Source organism: Corvus cornix, chromosome 28 (assembly GCF_000738735.6).
Source record: "Corvus cornix cornix isolate S_Up_H32 chromosome 28, ASM73873v5, whole genome shotgun sequence".
Lineage (NCBI taxonomy): Eukaryota > Metazoa > Chordata > Aves > Passeriformes > Corvidae > Corvus > Corvus cornix.
The window spans coordinates 4031961-4056530 of NC_046356.1; the positions used below are offsets into that span (position 1 = coordinate 4031961).

The window sequence follows — 24570 nt, forward strand, 5'->3', positions numbered from 1 at the left end:
GAGCTGTGGAGGGGTTGTAGCCTCCAGCTGTCCTGGATCAAGCAGGAACTCTGCAGTGTTGCACCCTCTTGGATCAACGTGGAGCCGTCCAGGTGTTGCACCTGCTCCACGTCCTGCATCCCTCTGGATCTGTGCAGGGGTCACAGCCTCCCCATTTCCTGTCGAACCCTCCCCGTGTCCCGGATCAAGCTGGAGCTGTGCAGGGAGGGCACCTCGGCCGTGTCTGGTGTCACACCGAGCACAGTGCGCCTGGATGGCAGCACCATCTGGTGGCACCAGTCCTCCCAGCCAGCCCAGTTTGCTCCCAGTCAGTCCCAGTAGCAGCAGGAGCAGGGAGAGAGAAGCCTCAAAGCCGCCAGCACAGAGTCTCCATCCCTGGAGGGGGGCAAAGGACACGTGGATGTGGCACTTGGGGACACGACTGAGGGTGGACAGGGCAGTGCTGGGGGAATGGCTTTGCACCAACCACCACCTTTAAAAGCAACGAGGGTGACAGGACACGCGGAGTCAGAGTCAAACTCTTTATTTCCTTTGAAACGGGGGTTTAAATCCTCGGTTACAAAGTCCAGGCCGGCAGTACAAGCTGGGAGCGCCTCGCCGGCCCCTGACACCGCAGCCCTCCCGGGACACTCGGGATCGTTGGGATTTACAAGGCACTGCAAGAACACACGGAGAGAACAGAAGCCCCGAGGGGTTGGGATTGGTGCTCCAAGAGTCCCGACAAGCACGAGAGCGGCGGCACCCGAGACGCCCACGGAGACACGGGGTGGCTTCACGAGGGACACACGGAGGGCCTGAGTGACGCTGGGAAAGGGTCTGGACAAACACCTCACTCCAAGAGGAGACAGCAAAACCCTCTGGAATTGGGCCAACCCAACCAAAAGTGGGGGATGAAGCAGCCAATTCTGTTTGCTCCCTCTGGCAGGTCCGTGTGTGCGCGCGTGAGCAAACCTGGGGAACTCAGTGCAGTCTCTGAGGAGCGTCCACGGATAAAAATGGGGATTCCCACCAATTCAGGGGTTTCCAGCCCAACTTTTTCACCCTCACATCGGGCAAAATCCATCCCCATCCCCACCATTCTGCTTCCCAAGTGTGAGCCCAGCACGGGACAAGGCACTCCCTGATCATCAAGGTAAACATTTGTGATTTAAGAGGCTGGTGCAATAGAAAACCTGAAGGTGGATTTTGAAGTACCACGGAGTTTTCTGTAAGGGCAGTGAGAAGTTTCATTTCCCATCTCTTAATTCCTATTCATGAGGAGGCATTTCCTTCCCTACTTTGTCTTAAAATAGACTGAGCAGGTCCCGGGCTTCAGTGAACACCTCGAGGAATTAACGACGTCCTCAGCTCTGGAGCTTTGGCAGAACATCCCTTTCAGCACATAAGACACTCATCAGACAGGAATACAAGGTTTTTTGTTGATTTTTTCCTTTTTTTATGAAAAAGTGCACTTTATACTGCAAAAAATTAGGGATTCTGGTGCAAAAATAACAAATCCATCTACATCAAGGTGAGTATTTATGGTATCAACAAGGGGGGGGGGGTTTCCTCCAAGTCAATCAAGTTAGAAAGAGCCTTTGCAACTCTGAAATTCCTATCATTAAAATAAAATTAAGCCATTAAAATATCATTGGGTAAAGTATTAAAGTAAAGGAGACAAGAAGGGCGAAGTTACTTTGGGAAAGGATCTGTACAAATTCCTTGCTGACAATTTCATCTGCCCTGTGGGGTGAAATCTGGAAATCAGAACGAAGAAAAAGCCCCACACTTTTTATGCCTAAAGATCCTGATTTTCAGTCAGATTTCAGCCACCACCAACTCCCTCCTGCAGCAGCTCTGTGTCTGAGCCTTGGCTGGAGTGAGAAACCCAGGAGAAATCCAGGAGAAGCTAAAAAAGATCTGGGAGTCACAAGGAATTAAAACCACAACCCCCCACGGCGAGACCGTCATCGCTGCTGCAGCTCCCGTGGGAGTGGGGATTCACCAAATTCCCTCCTTTCCAGGGTTTTCCCATTTTTTGGTTTGAAGAAGCTCCTCCTCCTCCTCCTCCTCCTGCAATTCCTAAAAAAATTCCTAAAAGAATCCACCCGCCAGGGCAGCGAGTCAGAGAATCCCAGGATGGCTGGGGTTGGAAGGGACCTTAAAGACCCCCCAGTTCCAATTCAACTCAGGATTATTTGAGCATCAGAAGAAACTTCGGTGGATTTTAAATTTTTTTTAGACTTTTCCTTCCCAAAACCACCAAGACTGGGAGCCTGTGCTGTCCGAGCAGGCCTGGAAGCTCCTGGGTTTTTATTCCAGTGGAATTCCTGGAATAATCCCCTTTGCCAGCTGCTGAGGCACCGAAAGGTTCAATTTTGCCTGCTTGGGACATATGGGAGGGGGTTGGATGCTACAGCTACACCTGGCCCCAGGTGAGTTCACACACAAAATCCCTTTTCCTACGGGATTTTCCACAGCACAACCCCTGTGGAGGTGATAATGAACTCATCCCTGGCTCAAGGGATGCTTTCCTGCCGTGGGCATCACCATCCCCGTGGCTCCAAGGAAGCATCGATCCCAAATTTATCCCAAAGCAGAGCGACTTTTTAGGGTTTGTTTTTTTGTTTTTTATGATGTCTCCAACTCTGCCAGCCCCAGCCAGGCCCCTCCTGGAATGAAGCTCAGCAGCTCTCGGCTGCAGTCTCATGTCACAACCACACTCCACACCTCGAACCCTCTTCCCGACCTTTCCATCCTTTCCCACCTCTCCCACTGTTTGGGAGGTTGGGGAATGCTCCAGGTAAGGGGAACTGCTCTGCAGGAGCCCACAGACTCTGCTGTTCTCCCCCCAAAAATTCCAAACAGCACCAGGTGAGCACCCTTCAGCCCCACCACAGAATCCCTCAGGTTGGGAGGGATCCCTCAGGATCATCAAATCCCACAGGAATCCTTGAGGTCAAGAGCCTTCCAAGCTCCCAGCTCCTTTTTCCTGGGGTTATGAAGCAGATTCCCAAGTTTAATTCACCTCCGGACAGCAGCAGCACCAAATCAAGACATTTATGAGTCTCTGGAGCTCCTCAAAATCCTCTGCAGCACTTTAGGACTGGAACAATTAAACTGTCATCCCAAACACTCCCCCACACGTGGGCCAGACCCTGCTCCAGGCAGATAAATGACACCAGACCCGATCCAGCAGAACCTCCCTAATCCTCTCTTCCACACCAAAAATCCTCAGCCCCGTCTCCCCCTGAGCCTTTATCCCCAGAGACAATTTTGCAGTCACGGCATCCTAAAATGTCCCGGGTTTTTTATGTTTTCCCACACTGCAGGCACAGGAATGAACACTCCACCTGAACCTCCTACACTTGTACTCACTGGCACAAAGGTTTTGGGCAACAGGTCTCCCAGTCAGTGCAAATTAGCAAATTCTATTAATGGATGATGTGGAAAGGGAACAGGATTTAGCAAAACATCAGCTTTTTGAAGCTCTGCATCAGTTTGGTGTCCTAGTCCCCCAAAAAATATGGATCTGTAGGAAAAGCTTTGTGAATTGAACAAAAAGCTTTAAAAAAAACCCCAAAAACCCAACCCCAAAGTATTTAATTTAGGTCATATTAAATAAAATTAGTTTAATGCCGTTTTTCCCAAGCTGGGCTACAGGAAATTTCTCTACCACCAAGACACCTTTTATAAACATAGCCTCAGGACTAATTCCCCAAAACCCCCCTTCCCCAAAAAAGAGGATAAAATAAATTATGTTTTCTAAGGAACTGATCACGTGGAGCTTCCCAAAAGCAGACTGGGAGGAAAAGCACAGCTCGAAGCAACGCCCAAAGTATTCCTAAAAAAATGGGATTTTTCACGCTGACACACCCAAGGCCAAGCACTGCAGCCCTCAAACTCCAGCAGGCACGGAAATTGGCTCCGGATTTTCCCCTGGAACAGCAGAGAGCACCCAGGCAAGGAATATTTTTAGGTGCTGAACAGGATATAACTCCCCAGGCTGAACAAACCCGCGTGGGAAACGCTCTGCCCACGGAACTGCTGCTGTCTGCGCTCCCTGCTGATGGAGCCGGAGCCACCAGCCACATCCAGGGGGATCTCTGAGGCTCCAGAGGCTGCAGAGACAGGGATGGACAGGGAATATCTCACTTGGAGACGCCGATCCCTCGCGGAGCCCACCGGGGTCCTGCTCCAACCCCTCTGTGGGTCCCACCAGCTCTTCCCACCCCTGCTGAGATTCCACACTGGGAATTTTTTGGGTGTGGCCTCACCAATCTGTTGATTTCCCACTTCCATTTCATCCACAGCTACATCACAGGTGAATTAATCAGCTTTCCTGGGAATTGCTCCATCACCAAACCCCGCGGGACACGCGGATATTCCTCTTCCCCAAGTTTAGCAGCTACGAAACACGCAGGACAGAAACTTCCAACCAACAAAGGAACAATCCTATGGGATAAGGAGCTCAACTAATCACAAAGAAAACCCCAAACCTGTGTCAAAGCACGAAGATTTCAACAAAATATTAAATAGAATAAATTACTAATCAGGAAATCTGACAAGTGCTACCTCGGATTCAATGGGAACAACGTTTCACTCGAAGGCAAATTCCTCTGAGCAGGAAAGTCTGGATAGTGAACAGAGAAGGAATTTCCTTGGGTCTATCCAAAAAAATCTTCCTGCTCAGGTGCCCTCAGCAGAGTGCTAGCAGCTGCAAAGTCTTTGTCCTGTCTCAAGGGTTGCCAGGAGTGGTTTTGTCCTTTGCCACCAGACTTCTCCTGGCAAGCTCGGGGCAGCTCTCACTGAGAGTTACAATAGCAGAGCCAGTCAGCACCAGAGAAATTCAAATCGTGGGGTTTAAAAACCTTTCAGAACGTTGGTTTCATATATATTTTATATATATATATATATATCTGTAAAAGCATCCATTCCAACCACAGACTTCTTCATTCAAGCAGCCTCCCCACGAGACCTCAGCCACCGGTTTTGTGTCTGCTCCTGCCCCAGCTTCAGCTGGGTTTTGTCGGAATCTCAAAATTTGCCAGCGAATCTCCACGCACGACCAGCACCACCCACCTGCTGAGACCCTGAGTGCACCCTTCCCCAGAAGAACTCCTGGGGAAGCTCCCACGAGCAGCAGCCCTTCTGCACCCTCCCACTGGGAGAGGGACACCAAGGAAAGAGCCCGGAATCCTCACTCTAAGCAAAATTCCTTGATTTCAAATCACTGCCTCTGGCTTCCAGGCGGTGGGATTGGGCTGAAGGGCTGACATTTGATTTGGCAGGATGTCTTCCCGTCTGCATTTTTATGCCTCCACTCAGTCGAGGCGGAATTGGGATCTCAGTTAAACATTACTCTCCTAACCTGGAACGAGAGGGAAAATTTGCAGCTAAGGGAGTTATAAATTACTCAACCTTCACCTTAAAAACAACAGCGAGCACCAAGAGCCCAGGATAAAGATCTCCCGTGGGGAAAGTGGCCCTCAGCAAAGCTCTTTACCCACTAATGATTGGTTTTAGACACACTTGAACCGAGGTGTTTGGTACAGGAGGTACATGGTTGACTTGAGGGAGGGAGAGGCAGGAAAAAGACATTTGGAAAGATTTAGGAGTCAGGCTCCAAGAAAAAAAAATTCCAGCTGGATTTGGGTTCCAAAAGGAACCCCAGACACACCCCTTCTACTGCAGCTACAGAGACCCTATGGATGTCTGGAGGACGTGGGGTGAAGAATCAGTGCCTAAAACCATTTTCCATTTCAGCAAAGCAATCTCAGGCTCCTCATCCCCACCAAACTCTGCTTCCCAGGAGAATCCCACACCATCCCAACTCCTTCCCGTTGTCCTTCCATATTATCACCTCGAGTTTGGGTCGACGGGGGAAAACAAACCCAAAACCAACTGAAAGCAAACCTTTCAACTCAAGAATTAGTCATGAGAGAGGACTGGGTGAGCAACGCCCTGCAGCTGAAGGCCAAATCCAGGTGAGGAACTTCCCATGGGATCCAGCAGGTGAGGATCCATTCATTCCCTGGAAGCTCCCAGCACACTCCCTTCAGGAATGAGGAGCTGCAGGTGTTTTAGAGAAGAGACTTCGAATCCTTTGTTGCTTGGGCTGAAACTCACAGACTCGACAGAAAAAAAAGTTAATTTCTAGAAGTGGAATTTGTGGAATTTTCCTTTTTTTTTTTTTTTTTTTTTTCCCCTTGAAGTCTCCAATTCTGGATCCAGAACCGTTTTTTTGTTTTGTTCTGTTTTGTTTTTTTTTCCCCCCCCCAAATACTTCGGCAGCAGGGAAAATTTTGGAAGTGCAATACTAGGAGAGCTCCTGGCCAGGCTCAGTGTTCATGTTGACAATTGATTTTGTCTTCAGAATGCTCCAAAACATCCAGCATTTCCTCTATGATGGCCTGCAGGGCCCGGCCCAGCTGCTCTGCAGAGTAAGGTTTTCCCAGAGGAGGCACATGGACGAACGCCGACCTCCCACGGCTCTGGTACAAGGAGGTGTAGTAGGTGAAGTCACAGAGGTACCTGGAACACAAAACCAGAGATTATTCAGCAAAAAAAACCCCCAAAAATAAGGGATAAACACGGATAAAGCGAGCTGTAGGTTCCTATCGTTCAGCGTCGCCCTGGGATTTCGGGGAGTGACGTGGAATGTAAGGCAGCAGTTGTGAGTCTGGGGTTGTTCTAATTAAATTTAGGATGAAAAATGTGGATGTCTTTCTTTTCTTTTGTTCTCCTGGCCACTGAAAACCAGGTGGTGCTGCCAGCCCTGAGAAGTGAAAGGTGTGGGAGGCTTCAAAGGCCACGTGGATGTGGCACTCCGGGACATGGGGTGGCCTTGGCAGTGCTGGGGAATGGCTGGACCCGATGATCTGAGAGGGCTTTTGCAACCTCAGTGATTCCATGGGAAGGGTACGGGGTGTAGGGGCTGTCCCTGGAACCCTGGCAGTGTCCAAGGACAGCTTGGATGGGGCTTGGAGCAGCCTGGGATAGTGGCAGGTGTCTCTGCCCGTGGCAGGGGGTGGGATGGGATGGGCTTTAAGCTCCTTCCAACCCAAACCAGTCTGGGATTCCCTGATTCCATGAACAGGGTGACAAGATGGTGTTAAGATGTCACCAGGCTTCCAGTCCCTAAGGGGCTCCAAGGGAGCTGGAGAGGGACTTTGGACAAGGGATGGAGGGGCAGGACACAGGGAATGGCTTCCCACTGCCAGAGGGCAGGGATGGACGGGATATTGGGAAGCAATTCCTGGCTGGGAGGGTGGGGAGGGTTTGGGACAGAATTCCCAGAGCAGCTGTGGCTGCCCCTGGATCCCTGGCAGTGCCCAAGGCCGGGTTGGACGGGGCTTGCAGCACCCTGGCATACAACTGGCAGACCTTTAAGGTCCCTCCCAACCCAAGCCATTCCAGGATTCCCTGACCCCACGTGCCCAGGGATCACCTGCCGGCGTCCTTGGAGATGGTGACGGTGACATCCAGCCCCAGCGCCGAGACCCTCTTGCACACGGTGTCCATGTCGATGATGGAGTCGATGCACTCGGGGCCGCCCTCCACGCAGCACTGCGAGCCCGGGCAGAAGCGACAGTTGTCCAGCCCCTTGTAGCCCACGTTGTGGCCACACTTCTCCAGGGTGACAGTGGTGGCCATGCCCGAAACCCCCACGTGGACCACCAGCTGCCAGGGAAAAGGGACGGGTTAGAGCGTGGGAGATCCGCGTGGGACCCTTGCAGCTCGGGGTATCTGTGTTATCTCTGGCGTCTGTGCCTGCTCTGCCACTCTGTTCCCTTGTCCAAACTCTCAGTCCAGCTCCCTTCAGGCACCGAAAGCCTGGTGACACCTTACCACCACCCTGCCACGGAATCCTGTGCCTTTAGGGACTGGACGTGGCACTCAGTGGTGAGCAGTCAAAGGCTGGACTCGAGGCTCTTGGATCATTTTCCAGCCTAAATGACTCTGTGAGATGATTTGAAGGTCCTCTCCATCCCAAGCCACTCTGGGCTTCCATGATTCCATTCCCAGTGAACCATGGAGGTGTTACAGGGGTTCTCCCGTGAGTATCTGAGGAACGAGGCATTTTTATCATGGGTTCTGCACAGCACAACTCTTCTCATTTCCCCCCCCTCCTGACCTAAATTGTGATTTAATCAGGGTAAAAAGGAACGTTGGCACCTTCACAGCTGCTGGAGGAGCCCAGGTGGCACAGACAAACCACGAGCTGTCTAGACAGCCCTCTGCTGTGGCCCCTTCACACCCACTGCTCTGTGAACTGGAGCACTCCGAGCTGTAAAATCCTACAAATTCACATGTTCTCACCACAAAACAGGAAAAGATCCAGCCAGGGACTACCAGGCTGAAGGAATCATTAAAAGGGAGACTTCACATGCTGCCCACTGCAGATTCCGACCCTTTGCTGGGTGGTTTTTTCTCGTCCCTTTGCTCACTCACCTGGGGACTGTGCTTCTTCCACAAGGCAGGAATGAGTCTCTGCACGGTCTGGTACTCAACAGGGACCTCATAGACGTGCAGATCCACGTCATCCCGCAGCCCCAGCTTCTCCAGCTCCTAAAAACACCAGGAAAGCAAAGCCAAGATGGTCAGACACGAGGTGAGCAGAGGATTTACTCCTGGAAGGTTTAATGGCAGAGTGAGGGACTCAATACCAGTTTACACCAGGTTGTATAACCTTGTAAACAGCACCTGGAGTGAGTTTACAGCAACCACCGTGAAAAAAGCAAACCCATAATGGGAACAACAAAGGCATCTCTCCACCTGTGCTCAGAGTCTCACCCACAGAGCCGTTTGTCTGGCTCTGATGCGTGTGTAACAAAGAAATCAACATTTAACTGACAACAGTTATCAGCAACACCCACACTCCCAAGGAAATCTTGGCTCTGTTATTTATAGAGGGAGAGACTCACAGTCCCTACTTCTTCCAAGGAGTGACAGCGTGGAGAAGGTGGGACTGGAAGGATTTTATCCATCATCCAGGACTGCTGGCCTGGAGAGTAATTTCACATTTATTTCCAGATAAAGAGCTCTCAGGGCTGGGTGACAGCACTGGTGATTCAACTAACCCAGTAAATTATTTCTCCCTCTCTGACATGAAAACATCCCAAATATCCTGGCAATAAACGGAGCCAATTTCCTCCAAACCTTTTCTAACACTAAGTGCCAGTTAAACACCTTGCAAAGACTTTAAAACCAGAGGAAAGGGTGTTTGTTTGGTTTTTTTTCTCCCCAGTATTCCTGACTGGAAAGCACTGTTTGATCCCAAAACTGGGAGCTCCCCCTTACACACAGCCCATGGTTTTGGCTCTGCTTTGGTCTCTCCAGTCCCACCAGTAAGGCTTTAGCTCATCTGGTACTTCAGCAGTGAAACCTCTCAGAGCCATCAACCCAAAACTTCCAGGAACTCAAGGATAGTCTGAAACCTCTGAAAAAAAAAGGGTTTTTAAACAAAACCATCAGTTGAGCCCAAACTTTGGAGCCAGGTGACACCAGGAAGCGTTTTTCCAGTGGGAGAAGAGACCTTGGCCATCATGTTGAAGGAATTCCTGGGGCATCTAAGTGGGATCAAGCTTTCCTCTTGTCACCAAACACCAAAAGTAGCTGTTCTTATGGATCTGAGGTAAGAGCCATCAAACTACCAAAGGACATTTCCAAACACCCCAGAAAAAACTAAGTTACCTCTGTCCCACGTTTGGATTTGGTGATCAGAGCTGCTCTTTGAAGCAATTCTCAGGCTTTATTTTCCTCCTTGCAAGCTTCAGGCCAAGCAGTGCAGATCAGCTGTTTCCACTCTCAAAACTTGTATTCCCCCAGGTTAAAAATTAAAAATTAAAGACACTTGAGAGGAGAAGACAAGCTGAGGTTTTAGGCCTCCACACAAACGTGAGCAGTGTCTTGCTTTCGTTTTTCTGTGTTTTTATCAGCATGAGTGGTTTTCCACTGAGAATAAAAACACCTTTTACACTTGTAGGGCCAAACCACGGCCATGTAACAGGATTTTAGAGAACTAAAACAGCCAGAAAGGCAAGAGTGAGACTTTCCCAGAGCAGCAGATATGAGCAACAATGATAAATCACTGGCTCTGGCTCCCAGGGCAAGGCTGATATTAAAGCCTTGCTGTATTGATTAGTGTCTGGCACACTCAGACATTCATTACCAGAGATGGATGCAAGGGATGGTTCATCACAGCTCCTTTACACAAACCTGCCTTCAAAACCTCCCCTGCTTTACGTGGAGCCCTAATAAAAGCGAAGGAGTTTACAAATGAGAGTATTCAAACAGCAGTCAGGCTCTTCAGGAGGAGGATAAACACTCTTTAGGAGTGTTAATTGGCTGGGATTCATCACCGCTTCTCTAACGAGAAGTGATGCTCCTGAAGATGAAGGATTAGGAAGGAAACAGCTCCTAGAGATGGATTTGACAGCGGGAAGTTTTGCTGGATGAAAAAAAGAAACCTCCCCAGTGACAACCACCTCCTCCAGCCACTTAAACCTTAACTTTACCAAGCCACAACTTTCTCTTAACCAAGCCCTGCGCTCCATAATGAAGATGTTTGTAACCCACCACCCCCCCAGCCCCACAACTTCTCCCCCCCAGCCCTGTCTACCTGACAAACACAGCCCACTGAACATGTGTGACCGATTCCCTGACCCCTCCACAATGCTGCTCTTTGTGAGCCTCTAATATCCTTATCAGGTCTGTCTAGACACCCTGACAGCAATTGTCCTTCCTAATGTCAAAATGCACTCTGACCTCTCTCCTCCTCCTCCTCCTCCTCCTCCTCCTCCTCCTCGGCCAGAAGCACTCTGGGGGGATGAAGGAGCCCAGCAGCTTCACAGTCCACAGGTCACACCTGTGCCCACACCTAAGTCACAGCAGGGAGGGCAGGAAACACGCTGAGAAAAGCCCATTTGAGTAATTTCTTCTTGGAAGTCCCTCCCCAGCAAAAAATCTTTGGGTAAAAAAAAAAAAAAAAACGAAATCCTGAACTGAAATACTGAAACGATGAAAACACAAAACTGCAAACCCACGTCAACACGGAGTATTTTTGCTGCGAGCCTTGAAATAAAGCAGAAAGGAGTTATTCTTCCCTCTGAATTCATAGGAAAGCTCTCCCCCGTGAGTAAAAGCCCAAACATTTCACTGGGTTTTTCTGGATGCAATTTGGAAACGTTTCATTTCAGCAGCATTATTAGATTGCTGCTGCCACTATTTAAGGTACCCATGTGTAAAAATCAGTCAGCTTGCAAAACCAGACAGAAATTCACTGCAGTTCCAGGGAAAACTCACACCGTGTGTCCGTGTTCTGCGGGAGAACCCAAATAAAACCAGGGGAGAAAACAAAAAAAACACCAAGAAGTGAATTTTATCCTCGGGATGCGGCATAATAAAAGATGCAATAAACCAGAACTAGCTTAGCCCTAGAGCTAGGAAGGATTTCCAAAGATTGTTTAATTGATTTTTCTTCTATTAAAATGCAGATCACACCGTCTGGGATTCGGGAACTCAGACACGCCTTTGTGTCCACTCCGCTCCATGAAGTCCCCGTCTGAAACTTGCACAATGCCCACCTCGCCTGGGCTCAAAGACATGCTGTTCCTTTTTGTCTGGGCCTCTGGGGGCTGAGACAGGGGAAGGAAAGGCAAATCCTCCCCGCTGCCTCCGAGCTGACGTTTTCAGTCACAATAATCCGCCAGCCACCGAACAGGACCCGGATCCTCCAGCGCGGCTCGGGTTTGTACTCAAAACACCCCCAGCTCTGAGTTTTGTCCACTCAAAACATCCCCCAAGCCCCTAAAACTGGATTTTAAATGGAGGTGATGACTTCATCCACCAGCCACACAGCTGAGCAGCCACCAGTGCCTCGAGCTGCTGGGCTGAAGGAGCTGCTTCTCTTTGGGTTTGTTTTTATTTTCTTAAGCAACATCACAACACCCACCACTCCTCCTGCTGCAAAAACACCCTTTTGTCTGTCTCCTCTAAAATAAAAGCAGCTATTTACAATAGCTGACACTACACCAGCAAGAACAAACCCAATACAGGAGCCTCACTTCTGATTTTTAGGAATGTCCTGTATTTTCCTCTCCCCCCCAATCCACGACCTGCATATTCCTCCAAAGTGACCCAAAGTTAAACATATTCATTCCCAAAAAGCCCTGGGAGGCAAAGGTTTTGTCTTCTCCTACCAGCCAACACATTAGACAGCTGGACATCAGTTGGCTGTAATTGATTAGAGTTTGTGATTTAATTTAAAAGCTTTCGAAAGAAGATATTAATCTCAGAGCTCTGAAGGGGAAAGAGACGTGTTGGGGAGAAAAATAGATTTAATTCCCTGGGCAAGTGTACTAAAAGGTACTGTGGAATTCCCAGTAGCTTTGCCACAAACCCCATCCAGAAGTGACAAAGAAGGAAGAAGTGGGACAATGTGGCAGCACCATCCCCGTAAAAAGTGTTTTTACAGAAAAAAACCCCCTTAATTCCATTGGACAGAGCTTGATTCCTTCTTCTTGCCTCATTTGTGGAATATCAGCCTCACACAGATGAACTCCTGGGCACAGGGTGGGGTTTTTGGGGTGTCCTGTGCAGGGCCAGGAGTTGGACTGGATGATCCTTGTAGGTCCCTTAGGATTTTCCAGGATTTTAGGAACGTGCTCAGGCAGACGCAGAGCTACAAGTGGCATGGATTTGTTCGAGCAGGGAGGACCTGCAGGAAAAGCATTTCCCCAGAAACTCTCCTGTCCCATCAGCCAAGCAGAGAGGGCCGACCCAGGGGGAGGAAAGAGGCAGCTCTGCCTTGGAATCAGATTCCTGACACTCAGGCAACTCCACAAAACCACTGGCTGGGAGTCTCCTCTCGGGGATGAGACTCAGTTTAAAGGTGAAGCAACTGGCCCAGCTTCAAGTTAGAACTGAGAGAAAAAAACATCCAAATTCCTCTGGGTTGGTCGGTTGGTTTGTTTATTTTGAATTCTCCAGGGCAGAGGAAGATTCCAAGCTCCCTGCCCCACTTAAAATCATCCAAAGCTAGGAACTCCTTGCTTGCCTCAGCTACATTAACTCAATCTCATTAAACTCCACCAGCTAAGGGATTGTTTCCTGAGCAGGGAATCAAACATTATCCAGCTGACCATCTGGATATCTGCAGTGAGCTCGGTTAATAAACTCGGGAAGAAGTTGTAAGTTTTAAAAAAAGAGCTGAAACCCCGAATTTGTGGGGATTTGTGCTCTATTTTGACTTCCTAAGAGGAAAATTCAGGGGTTACCTGCACTGCAATCCAGCTGGCGTTCACAGCGTGTTCTCCAAACGGCCCAAACCCTGTAAGAGAAGAAAAATTCACAGACTTGACTCAACTTCAAGTTGCAAAGAAGTTTGGGCTTTCCTGGTTTAGCTCTCCTGAAAAAAACCCCCCACTTCTACCACTCAATCCTTATTTCTTGACATCCGAGTATCAAACAAGACACCTGCACTGGAATATTTCAACTACAATGAAGGAAAACAATAATTTGCTTGAAAAGAAACTTGTTTTTTCCTTGGGGAGAAGATTTTTTTTCCTTCCTGCCCAGGTTAGAAAAACTTGTCACTAACAGCTAACTTGCCCGATGTCACAGAATTAGAACCATGATTGGATTTTCTATTCCTGATTGCTTTAGCCTGCAGCAGATGCTTCCACAAGCCTGCCTCAAATAGTTCCTTCTCCGCTCAGGGTCTTCCCCAAGATCTTCGTTAGCATTAATTACACCTCACAAGGAAATAAACAGAGCTGGTGACAACCCCCCCACACCATAGCAAAGGCTACCGAGGCTTTATCAAAAATACTTCCTTCAGCACCTCTAAATCCCTAATGAATAACTTGGGAGTTAACTGGTAATCCATAACATCTTTTTTTTTTTTTCCTGAGCAAGCACACAAAGGTTGGGCAATTTATCTGGGCGTAACGTCGATATGCTTTAATTTAAAATGTCAGCGTTGCCCTCCGAGCCTCCTGCAATTAGGAGACATAAATTCTGCCCAGCCCCTGAAAGGATCCGAGAGGGACCACAAATATCAGATGACACCTTAATGGAAATGTTGTGTTTGCCCTCCCCAGCCAGGCTGAGGTGATGCTGCACAGGAGGAATTTCCCAAGCGTGGGCTCGTCCACGCCCGTGGATCTCAACCCAGCGCTGCCGTCGCGCCAAAATAAATATTCCCACAAAACCCAAAATGTTGGGGGTGTTTTCCTGCGAGCAGAACTGCAGGGGTGTGAGACAATCTATGACAGGGGAACGAGGCAAATTAATGCCTTTCCAGCCACTTCTGCAAGTCCCACACGGCTCTCTGGAAGCAAACCTGCTAAGTTTAATTCCTAAATAAAGCGTGATAATCCTATAAAAGAACTGAAATCCACGTTTTAACAACTCAGCCACGGAAAGGCTGAAATTCTACAGGTGCCCAGGCACAGGGCATGATTCCCTTGCTCTGAATCCCAAGGCAAACTGGCACAAACACAGCTGGGGTTATCGCTGCTCTGACTCATCTCCTGCCCGGATCCCTCGTGTTATCCCTTCCCAGGAACATAAGGAACTTTGTCGGCAGCACCCGACCCCACGGGGAGCAGCACATCCACCACGGGGCCCTCCAAGGCTCATTAGCAGTAAACCAGCTGCAGGGATCGTGATGGGATTATCTCCTTAACGAGTTCTAAAAAAGAAATTGTGCACAAATAACGCTTATCCTCGGCCAGCACAGGCTGGGAACCCAATGGGAACACGACACCATCCCCGGTTTTAAACGAAATTCAGCGTGACATCGATGACATTATCAAACAGGGGCAGAGCTGACAAGGCAACCACTGCATTTTGCAACCAGACTTCCCTGGGAGGGAAAAAAAAAAAAAAAAGGGAAAAAAAGAGCGTGGAGGAGCCTCGCGAGCAGCAGAACGTTTCCTGACGCAAGTTTTCTGTTTAGTCACTGCCGAGCGCGGCCGCTCCGCGCTGGATTTGGGGTTGGGAAAGGCAGGATTTGCCACCTGCTCCTTGGCTCCCCACAACTGTTCCCTGGAAAAGGCACTTTTGCCCGCAATTACGGCCGCTCCAGCGCGTCGCCGCCGAGCCCCCGCTATTCAAACGGCCTCAACTTCAGCTGCTGGGGGAGACCTGAATAGTTTCGGCGAGTTCCCCATTTGTCACAGAACGGCCTCACCCACAAATCACCCCGAGCGGCCTTTGTACCCCGGGAAGAGCCTGACAACGCCAGGGCCTCTCGTTCCCTCCGCTCATTCTTCCCCGAGGCGCCGCTGCCGTGCCGAGGGGGTGCTTTGGGGAGCGGCTCCCACACCTTGGCGGCTCAGGGTGGGGTGGGTCAGCGGGCAATTCCCCCCTCCCTGTGCCCCAAATTGGGTTTTCTGCTCCTTGGGAGGCTCGGTTCCCTTCTTTCTGCGACTAGCAAACCTTTGGGATGGGGTCAGGGATGGAAAAAGGGGATCTGAGTGCCCACTGGTTGGACAAGTGTTAGGAAAGCTGCGGCAAAGCCCCTCTCCACTGTACCCCCCCCCAGCTCCTGACACCCCTGACACACAGCAGACCAGCCCCAAAGCCCCCCAGATTCTGTTCTTCACCCCATTTATCACCCCACACAGGGGACAGCCCCCCCAAACAGCCCCCCGAGGGGACAGTCCCCGCTCTCCATTCCCTCAGCCACACTCTGATGGGACAGCAGACCCCCCCTCATCTCAGGGAAGGGGTCCCCCACTTATTCCCCCACGACCTGAGGGAAGGGGTTCCCCACTGCCCCCTCCAAGCCCTGTGGTGAAGGGATCCCCAAAATTATCCCTCTCCCCCAGATCCCTCACCAGAGAGAAAGGGTCCCCCACCTACCCCCTTCAAGCCCCCCATCACCTCGGGGAGGGGTCTTCCACCTACCCCCGACCCCTTTAGGGCAGGAAAAGCATCCCCAAACCTGCTCTCCCACCAAGCTCCCCACGACAGAGAAGGGGACCCCCACCTACACCCCCAGACCCCTTCACCCCCAGATCTACCCTTCCCTCGAAGCCCCCCGCTCACCTCAGGGAAGGGTCCCTCAGACAGCCCTCTCCATCCCCCCTCAGGGAAGGGGACCCCGCCTCGTCCCCCCCCATTTCCCCTCTCACCGCCCCCAAAGCCGCCCCGTACCCGTCACCACCACCGCCCGCCGCGGCTTCTCCATCCGCGGCTCCGTCCCGTCCCGTCCCGTCCCGTCCCGTCCCGTCCCGTCCCGTCCGTCCCGTCCCGTCCCGCTGCCGCCGCCGCCCCGCACTGAGCGCGCCCCCGCCCCGCGCCGCCCGCCCCGCCCCGCGCCGCCCGGGCCCGCCGCTTCCGCCGCCGCGGCGGAAGTCCCGGAGCGGGACGGCCTGGAGCCCTTCAGCCCGTTCCCGTTCACCGAGCAACCCTCCGTGCGCGGCGCGGCCCGAGGGGCTGCCGCTCGCCCGCCTCAGCGCGGGACCCGCGGGGGGGGTTGGTTAAACAAAACGCTCACCCTGAGCCTCCCGGGCGTTCCCCGCCCGGCTGTGGGGGGAGCACGACCGGGGCCGCGGTACCGGGAGGTCCGGAGAGCGTCCTCGTTCCGTCCCGCGCGTCCCGTCCCGGGCGGTGCCGCCGCAAAGGCCGCGACCGGGCGGCGCGGTGGCAGCCAGGCCGTGATCCGCGCTCTGATTGGCTGCGGCGGGACCGGCGCCGCGCTCTGATTGGCTGCGGCCGGACCGCGCCGCGCTCTGATTGGCCCGCGCGGAGCGGGGGCGGTTTGAGCGGCAGCGCCCGGCGCGGCGGCGGCTCCCGGTCCGGCAGATGGGAGCGCGGCACCGGGGGCCGAGAACCGGGAACGGGCTCGGGGGGAGGCTGGAGCGGTGGGGAGGGCCTAGCTCGTCTCTCCCCCCACGCCAAGGATGCGTGCCCGGTGCCCCGCTTGGTGCTCGGGTCGGTGTCCCGGCCGGTGTCCCGTTGTCGGTCGGTGCCTGAGGCCTCTCTCCTCTCTTCCCCTCGCAGCTGCCCCTGTCCTTGCTGAAGACGGCGCAGAACCACCCCATGGTGAGTACGGGCCGCGCGGCCCAGCCCCGCTCCCCTCGCCGGTGCCGTGTGGGTGACACCGGGCACGTCCCGGTACCGGGGCTGGGCCGGCGCCCCGTGACTCCTGTTCTCTCGCAGCTGGTGGAGCTGAAGAACGGGGAGACGTACAACGGGCACCTGGTGAGCTGCGACAACTGGATGAACATCAACCTGCGGGAGGTCATCTGCACGTCGCGGGTAAGGCCGGAGCACCGGCACCGGGCACCGGGCAGGGGTCACCCACGGCAGTGTCCACGGGGAGCAACCGGCACCGGGCAGTGGTCACCCACCCATTGTGTCCACAGGGAACAGCCAGGCCCGGACAGGGGTCACCCAAGGGTTCCCAAGCTCTGTCCCTGCAGCCAGGCTGGCTCTGCTGTAGCTCGCATCGCTCGACCTCTGCCTGAAATGCAAATTTAATCTAATTATTGGTAATGTCCATAATGAAGGAGCTGCCTTGTGTGTGTGTGCAGGTGACTTTCGGCACAGCACGGGATCAGGGCTGGGGTCCCTCATCCCCCTGGGTGAGGGGCTGGGGGCCACGTGCTGTGATGCTGATCCAGGTTTCCCAAAAATCAGAGCCTTCACCTGTCCCAGGCAGCCTCAAACACCGCAATCCCTTTTATTCCCTGCCTGTCTCTCCCCTCTCCACATCCAAGTGAGGTTCACCCACTGAGGCTGTCTGGGACTTTTGCCCTTGGCCAACGGTGCTCCAGGAGATTGGGATCTGTGTTTTGGGCTCTGACCTCCATCATAAATGTCTGGTCTCATCCCTGTGGGAAGCGCAGACAGATGGAAATCGAGCTGTTGCTGTGCTTTCCCAGCCCTGGAATGTCAGAACTCCACAGGAGAGGCTGGCAGGGATCCTTGTTCTTCCAAAAATCTCTCTGCAAGCCCCCAGTTCCCGTTGTCTCCACGACAGGAGGTTGGAGTGATGTTGGGGCACATCAGTGTGACAGAGGAGATACCCTCAGTGAGGCTTGGGAGGGAATTTTGGGGTGGAACAGGGGGGTTTGGGATCTGTGGCTGCGTCTTGGGTCATGGTGGGACAAGGAGCCACTGTTGAATTTAGCAGGAGGGGGAGTGAGAGGAGGTGACAGCAAAGCCTTACCCAGGACACAGGTGGTGCTGCCCTTCTCCTTGGGAATTTGCCTCCGAAGGCTCTGTGCTCTGCCTGGGAAGAGCAGCAGCTCAGGTTTTGTTCCCTCTGGGTGATCCGGAATGGTCACCCAGAAGGACGTGGAGCTGTTGGAGCAAGCCCAAGATGCTCAGGAGAGGTGGAGCAGCTCTCCCGTGGGAAAAGGCTGGGAGGGTTGGGATTGCTCTGCCTGGAGAAGCTTTGGGGTCACCTCATTGTGGCCGTCCAGTGGCTGAAGGGGCCAACAGGAAACATGAGGAGAGACTTTGGACAAGGGATGGAGTGACAGGACACAGGGAATGGCTTCCAACTGACCGAGAGGGTAGGGATAGATGGGATATTGGGCAGGAATTCCTCCCTGTGAAGGTGGTGAGGGTTTGGGATGAAATTCCCAGAGAAGCTGTGGCTGCCCCTGGATCCCTGGAAGTGTCCCAAGCCAGGTCGGACGGGGCTTGGAGCACCCTGGGATAGTGGAAGGGGTGGAATCGGACCATCTTTTAGTCCCTCCCAACCCAAACCCCTCCACGATTCCACGATTCTGTGACCTGGCACACAGGAGAGCGGCCTCAGCTGCCTTCGAACGGCCCCAAATCCCGGGTGAACATGGATCTGCTGGGCTGGACTGGTGGGACTGGTGGCACTGGCCACTAGATGGCACGGGACAACGAGCCGGGAGCCGCTTGTTTACTCGGGGGAGGCCGGAACGAGGAAGCGACGGAGTTTGGAGCTCCATCCCTTCCTGCATCCCGAGCCAAGGAGCAGCCAGGCACATCCAAGGCAGGGTGGGGTTTGCCGGGCGTCTGTTGGAAGGGAATTGTTGCTCCTCTGCCTCGTCCTGGGCTTGCCCGTGCAGGCAGAGCTGCCCCAAATAACTCTGGGGTGTGGGGGGGGAAGCGGCTGCTGTATCCCGGGAGAGGAGGAACGGGGCGTGCTGGTTTCACCTCCTCTCCCGGGACACAGCAGGCGCCTCGGCTGCATGAGGATCGCTGGGCTGGAGCCATCCCAGCTGCAGCCAGGCCCTGCCGGAGCCGGGACGAGGCGGGTCCCAGTCCCTCCTCCCAGTTACATCATGGCCAGAGAGTTGTTGTTCAGCTCCGGGTACTCATTGCCACAACCACTCGCTGAAACCCTGCTGGGCTGAGTCCTAGGGAAGCCCATGGCATCCCAGGAAAACCCTGAAACTGCCTTAAAGCAATGCAGGGAGGCGGCTGCTCCGAAACTGGGCACCTGAAGAGTTTTTAATTTTTTTTTTTTTTAATAAATATATGATGTGTGAGCTCCTTATTTCCCTCAGCTGCTCTGGAGGCTCACATCCCTCAGCCAGCTGGCTCCAGAGCTGCCTCGCTGCTCCCTCCACACCCCCCAGAGGAGTGAAGCAGTGGGGTGACTCCCAGCTGGAGAAGAATCCCGGCCACAGCTGCGTTTTTCTTACCAGAAATGGTTGTTCACCACGATTTTAACTCGTGTCTCCTGTCCCACTTTCAATTCCCTTCTCGTACGAAGAAGGGAAGAAGAAGGGGCCTCGTTTCCTCACCCTCTTCTTCTGACATTTTCTGCCAGTGTTTGAGGTAGCTGTGGAACAAATTGAAACCTCAGTTGTCTGTGGAGCTGGGTGTTTTTGGGGAGTTAAACCCACCCTTTTCCACAACTGGTTACAGATAATGCTCCCAGCAGAGACTGCTGGAGCTCTCGCCCTCTCCAGAAACACTCAGATGCCTTAAAAGTGACCCAAAAGCACCAGGTTTTGCTCGTGGCCTCACGTGTTGCTCCCCAACAGGACGGGGACAAGTTCTGGAGGATGCCAGAGTGCTACATCCGTGGCAGCACCATCAAATACCTGCGGATCCCCGACGAAATCATTGACATGGTGAAGGAGGAGGTGGTGTCCAAGGGCAGAGGCCGTGGTGGGATGCAGCAGCAGAAGCAGCAGAAGGGCCGTGGGGTTGGAGGAGCTGGACGAGGTAAAAATCCTGGTTTTTTATCCCAGCTTGGAAAGGGGGGAGTGGGATCCCTGCCTTTAAAATTTCCCCTCTTGTGCAAGGAACAGCTCCTGCTGCTCTGTTTTAAACCCAGGGCTGTGTCTGGGAGAAGCTGGAGCCGCTCCTGTGCAGGATCCAGTCGAGCGAGTGCATAAGGCAGCCCCTGCCAAGGAACAGGGAGGATTCATGCCAGGGATGGGCCTCCCTCGTTTCTGGGGTTGGGCAGGAGCTTAAGAGAGTCTGAACTTGACTGTTTCGACTCCTCCTGGCTCGTTTGGGAGCGTGACCCTGCAGAACTGTAGCTTAGCAAGCGCGGGGGGGAAAACAAATGGCTGTTCTGGGTGAAAATAGTGCAAACAGACTGGGCTGTGCCCATGGCAGTGAGAGAAAAAAATCATCTTCACCCCCATTAAAATGGGGCTTTGGATTTCCTGTTGATGTATTTATATTAAAGAAAACCCAACTATCTGAGGGTTTGAGTTCCTCCTGCAACATGAATAATTCATATTTCTGATAAAGGGGAGGTTGCCACTTCAGAAGAAATAGGTCACCAAAACAACCCTTCCCATTTCACGGGGTTAGGTGATCCCAGGGCACTTCAGCTGGGGGATATGCTGCTCCTTTTCCCCCAGATTATCCCGCTGGAAGCCTGGGAGCTGCTACTCTGCTCTCCTGCTCACCCCTAATGCCACGTCTTCGGGATTTGTGGTCACGTCAGAACCCCAGGGCTGCTCTCGGCCCAGGCTTCGCCTGCAGTCGGAGCTTAAAAATCCCGAGTTAAATTTTAGAAGGAGCCCTGGGGACTGGGACAGGGACGTGTGAAGCCTCTCTGGAGAGCTGCCTTAAGGAGCTGCCTGTGCTTTGGCTATGCCAGGAATCCTGGCAGGACAGGTGGGATTGACCCGGGGCCATCAGCGCGCGGCGTCCTGCGATTCCCATTCCTTTTCCCCAAATCCCCGCCGTTCCTGCTGCCCCTGGGAGCTCCCAGCACGCAGAAGTGACCTTTCCAAATCTTTATTTTTGTTCCCCTCCTTGCCTTCGCCGTGTCCAGCACAGCAGTTTTGTTGGGTTCCTTGGACAAAGCGCTGTTTTCCCTGCTGTGGCCATACCCACCTTGTGGGGAGCAGGGCTGGGCTCCGAGGTGGAGCTCCTGCTGCTTCCATGGGCAGGCTCGATTTGCTGATGGAATATTTTCAAGGGAAGCTTTGGCATTTGCTAATTAGCTCAAAGGTTTGGCTCTCCTTACTGAGACACGAAGGGAGGAGGGAGAGGAAAAAAAGAAAAAAAAAAAAAAAAAAAAGAAAAAAGAAATAAAGGCAGGACAATTTTGTTGGGAGGCCAGCAGGCAGGAGGGAAGCTGTAATTGTGCTCACAGTTGAAAGGATTATTGTTTCTGACACTGGTAATCCTCCTCCTTTGACTTCTTGCTTGCCAAACTCAGAAGTCGCCAGCCTTTGCCCCAGGAGCAGCCGGAGCATCCCAAGCACTGCAGGGTTGGGAATAATTTATGTTTTCCCTCTGGTTGGGGCACGTCTCCTCCTCTAGAGAAGCTCTTGGGCCCAGTGCTTGGATTGGGTCTCCTTTGGGTTCTGCCTTTTGTGTGGCTCTGCATCCCTTTATCCCTTGGATGGATTTTTGGGGATAAATCTGAGGGGTGGGCTCAGCAGCTCCCGTGGCAGGGTCTGAGGATGCTCAGCTCTCTGTAGCCTCCCAAATCCCTGCTGTCCTGTGCTCAGTGCCCTCTTCAGAGCCAAGGATTGCTCTGTCCAGCTTTTGGGTTGCCCCCACAGCTCTCAGGGGACACGTTACAACGTGGATTTTAAATTTGTCACTTCATTGGTTCCATTTTTTGGGAAGAAACTTCAATTTCCCATGAGATTTACACACCAGGGAGATATTGCTGAACTTGCTGATTGGGGGGGGGGGCGTGAGTTTATGCACCTCTGAAATAAAGGTCTGGGACTGGAAAAGGAGCAGTCCAAAAGTCACATTTCTGCTTCTAAGACCCAAAAATAAGCAAGTTTTGGGGTAAAACACAAATAACTGCAGCTCTGCGTCATTGCTGGCTCACAGGGATGCTGTTACCTCTTCCTTTCTGCTCCACAGGTGTGTTCGGTGGCCGTGGCCGAGGAATTCCAGGCAGTGGAAGAGGCCAGCAGGAAAAAAAGCCAGGCAGGCAATCAGCCAAGCAGTGAGATGTCTGCACCCGGGCCGGGGACAGTTTGGGTTTTGTCACCTCAGGGTTGCCACGTGTCCAAAAACATTCCCTTTCCCACTCTTCCATCAGAGTCAGAGCCCAAATCTGTTCCTTTGGAAGGCCCTCATGCTTTAATCTGGTGGAGTTTTCACTCCTCGTAGTCAGGAAATCATTGGAAATATTTTTTAAAAATTCATTCACGGTTAAGGACCGAGGTTCTGCCTTCTCCTGAGAGTGAACTTTTCAGGCTCACCGGGTTTAATTTAAAATATTTTCCTGTTCAGAGGTACCAGAAGGAAGGCAAACAAACACTTTCTGGATTGTTTGGATGTGGGGTTTTTTTTTTAATACTTGAAACTCGGGAAACTTGTTTTGTTTGTAACAGATGTGTTTTGGTTTAGAAACGCTGAACTTGAGGATGTTGTTCCTGTACATGAATAGTCCTAAAGGTTTGGGGTTTTTTTAAAACCAACAAACTTTTAAGCTATTGCTTTTCTTCTCCTGGCCAGTGGGTTCTGTTTCTCCAGTGGCTTAAAGGAGAACTTGGGATGGACATTGGCCTTCAAGCCTTGTTCCCAAGGGAGCTTTGTGACAAATGAGCGTTTCCCAATTAGTTCATTGCTAATTTGACTTCAGATTAGAAGTTTCCTTCAAAGGAACAGGGTTTTTTTCTGTGTGTTTGGTTTGTTTTTTTTTTTTTGCATGAGGCTGGTGTGCCCCTTTTTCCTCATGGGGGATTTTTAAAATTTCTTTTGAAAAGTAACCTGAGTTGATTTACATGGATTTATTTCCCCCCCCCACTTTCAAAACTCTCTCCCTTCTGCTGAGACACCAAGTCCTGAACTCTGACAATATTTCTCAACCTAATTTCTTCCAGTACCTGGTGATTGACCTCACTGGCTGTACCTGTCACTTCCTTCCCCAGCCACCAATTATCCTCCCTTGGGGACACAGGCCAGCGTGTGAACGTGTCCCTCCTGTAGGTTCAGAAAACTCCTGGGAATTCCCAGGTCAGGTGGCTCCAGTCTTCCATCCCATAGGCAAAATGCACCCTCAGAATATCCTGGCTGATCTGAATTCAGCACCTGCACGAGGGCACGGGGGGAAGAAACAGCTCTGGGTGTGCCTCAACCCCCTCTGGATGGAGGAAACAGCTGAATTTGGGGGGGAAAATGGATGTTGTGAGTAGTTTTGAACAGGTTTTGGGTTTGTACAACTGGTTCTCATATCAGAGCGTCTGCCATCACCACTGTACTGAAAAGGAGTGAAGAACATGCTTTTATAGACTTATTTTTTTAATGTTTATAGAACCGGGCGCAGTGGTGAGTGGGAATAAATCTCCAGCCTCTTCCAGCCGCCTCCCTCTGTGTGTCTGTGATGCTGCCGGGCCCTGCCCAACCCAGAACCCTTCCCTGAGCCCTGGAATCAGGGATAAATCCCTAAACATTCAGTTTCCAACACCAGCCACGTGTTCTCCGTGGAGCTGTTCCTTGTTGAGGCCACGACCAGCACTCCGTGCTCATCCCAGGCTTCTCCCAGGGAGCCAGTTCCAGGGAGTGGGGTGATGTGTCCTCCCTGCTGGAAAACTCGTGTGGCATTTTAACAAAGCCCAGGCTGTGTCAGACTTTCCCTTCCCAACCTGCTCCCTCCCTTTGGATCCCTGCAGCCGCAGAGGCTCCGTGTGCTGCGGCTTCCCTGCTGGAAAGGGAAACACTGCTGGGATTTAAGGTCTGTTCTGGCAGGATGAATCCTGCCTGCAACAATGGGACCTTTGGCTCCAGCTCAGGGTAGAGTCCTCCAAGTGCTCCTTATCTCCTGGCCAAGCTTTGGGGTCAGGTGATGGAGCTCGTTAAGTTCTGCATTTGCTTAATTACACCACGGGCTTTAGCAGCATTCCCTGCCTGCTTCCCCCCTTCCTTTTTCCACCTCTGCAGGAATATTTTTGTCCCTCCTCAGAGGGCAGCTGGGTGGCAGATGGCTGTGTGGAAGGGCATCGATGTAACGCTCGGCTCTCATTTTGGGCTTTTTCTGCCCCAAAAATGGGAGTCTGGGGCCGTCACTGCCCCGTGGCAGGGCAGGGAGGCTGAAAAACGAAAAAAAAAAAACAAAACAGGGAGGAGCGAGATAAAAGCAACAACCAGAGAGGAGGAAAAAAGGTCTGAGCCTGGCTGCCGGCGTGGGTGGGTGCAGAGCGTGGCAGG

The 24570-nt window shown here is 52.3% G+C and overlaps 2 protein-coding genes across 3 annotated transcripts; one reads left to right on the forward strand and one right to left on the reverse strand.

Annotated features, from left to right (window-relative positions):
• Nucleotides 1-507: 507 nt before the first annotated feature.
• PGPEP1 (pyroglutamyl-peptidase I) lies at nt 508-16647 on the reverse strand. Of its 2 annotated transcripts, none has more exons than XM_039566021.1 (5): nt 16490-16647; nt 13260-13312; nt 8434-8550; nt 7430-7662; nt 508-6513 (listed from the first exon to the last, which is right to left on the reverse strand). In XM_039566021.1, exons 4-5 carry the CDS (start codon nt 7633-7635, stop codon nt 6321-6323), a joined length of 399 nt encoding a protein of 132 aa, XP_039421955.1. In that variant the 5' UTR covers nt 7636-7662; nt 8434-8550; nt 13260-13312; nt 16490-16647; the 3' UTR covers nt 508-6320. The 2 variants fall into 2 exon arrangements, with proteins under 2 accessions (XP_039421955.1, XP_039421954.1); XM_039566020.1 differs by lacking the exon at nt 16490-16647 and adding an exon at nt 16147-16264.
• A 174-nt stretch (nt 16648-16821) lies between these two features.
• On the forward strand, nt 16822-23727 carry LSM4 (LSM4 homolog, U6 small nuclear RNA and mRNA degradation associated). The gene is made up of 4 exons (XM_039566022.1): nt 16822-17037; nt 17155-17253; nt 19971-20154; nt 22279-23727. The coding sequence occupies exons 1-4, from the start codon at nt 17035-17037 to the stop codon at nt 22365-22367; spliced, it is 375 nt and encodes a 124-aa protein (XP_039421956.1). The 5' UTR covers nt 16822-17034; the 3' UTR covers nt 22368-23727.
• The last annotated feature ends 843 nt before the right edge of the window (nt 23728-24570 follow it).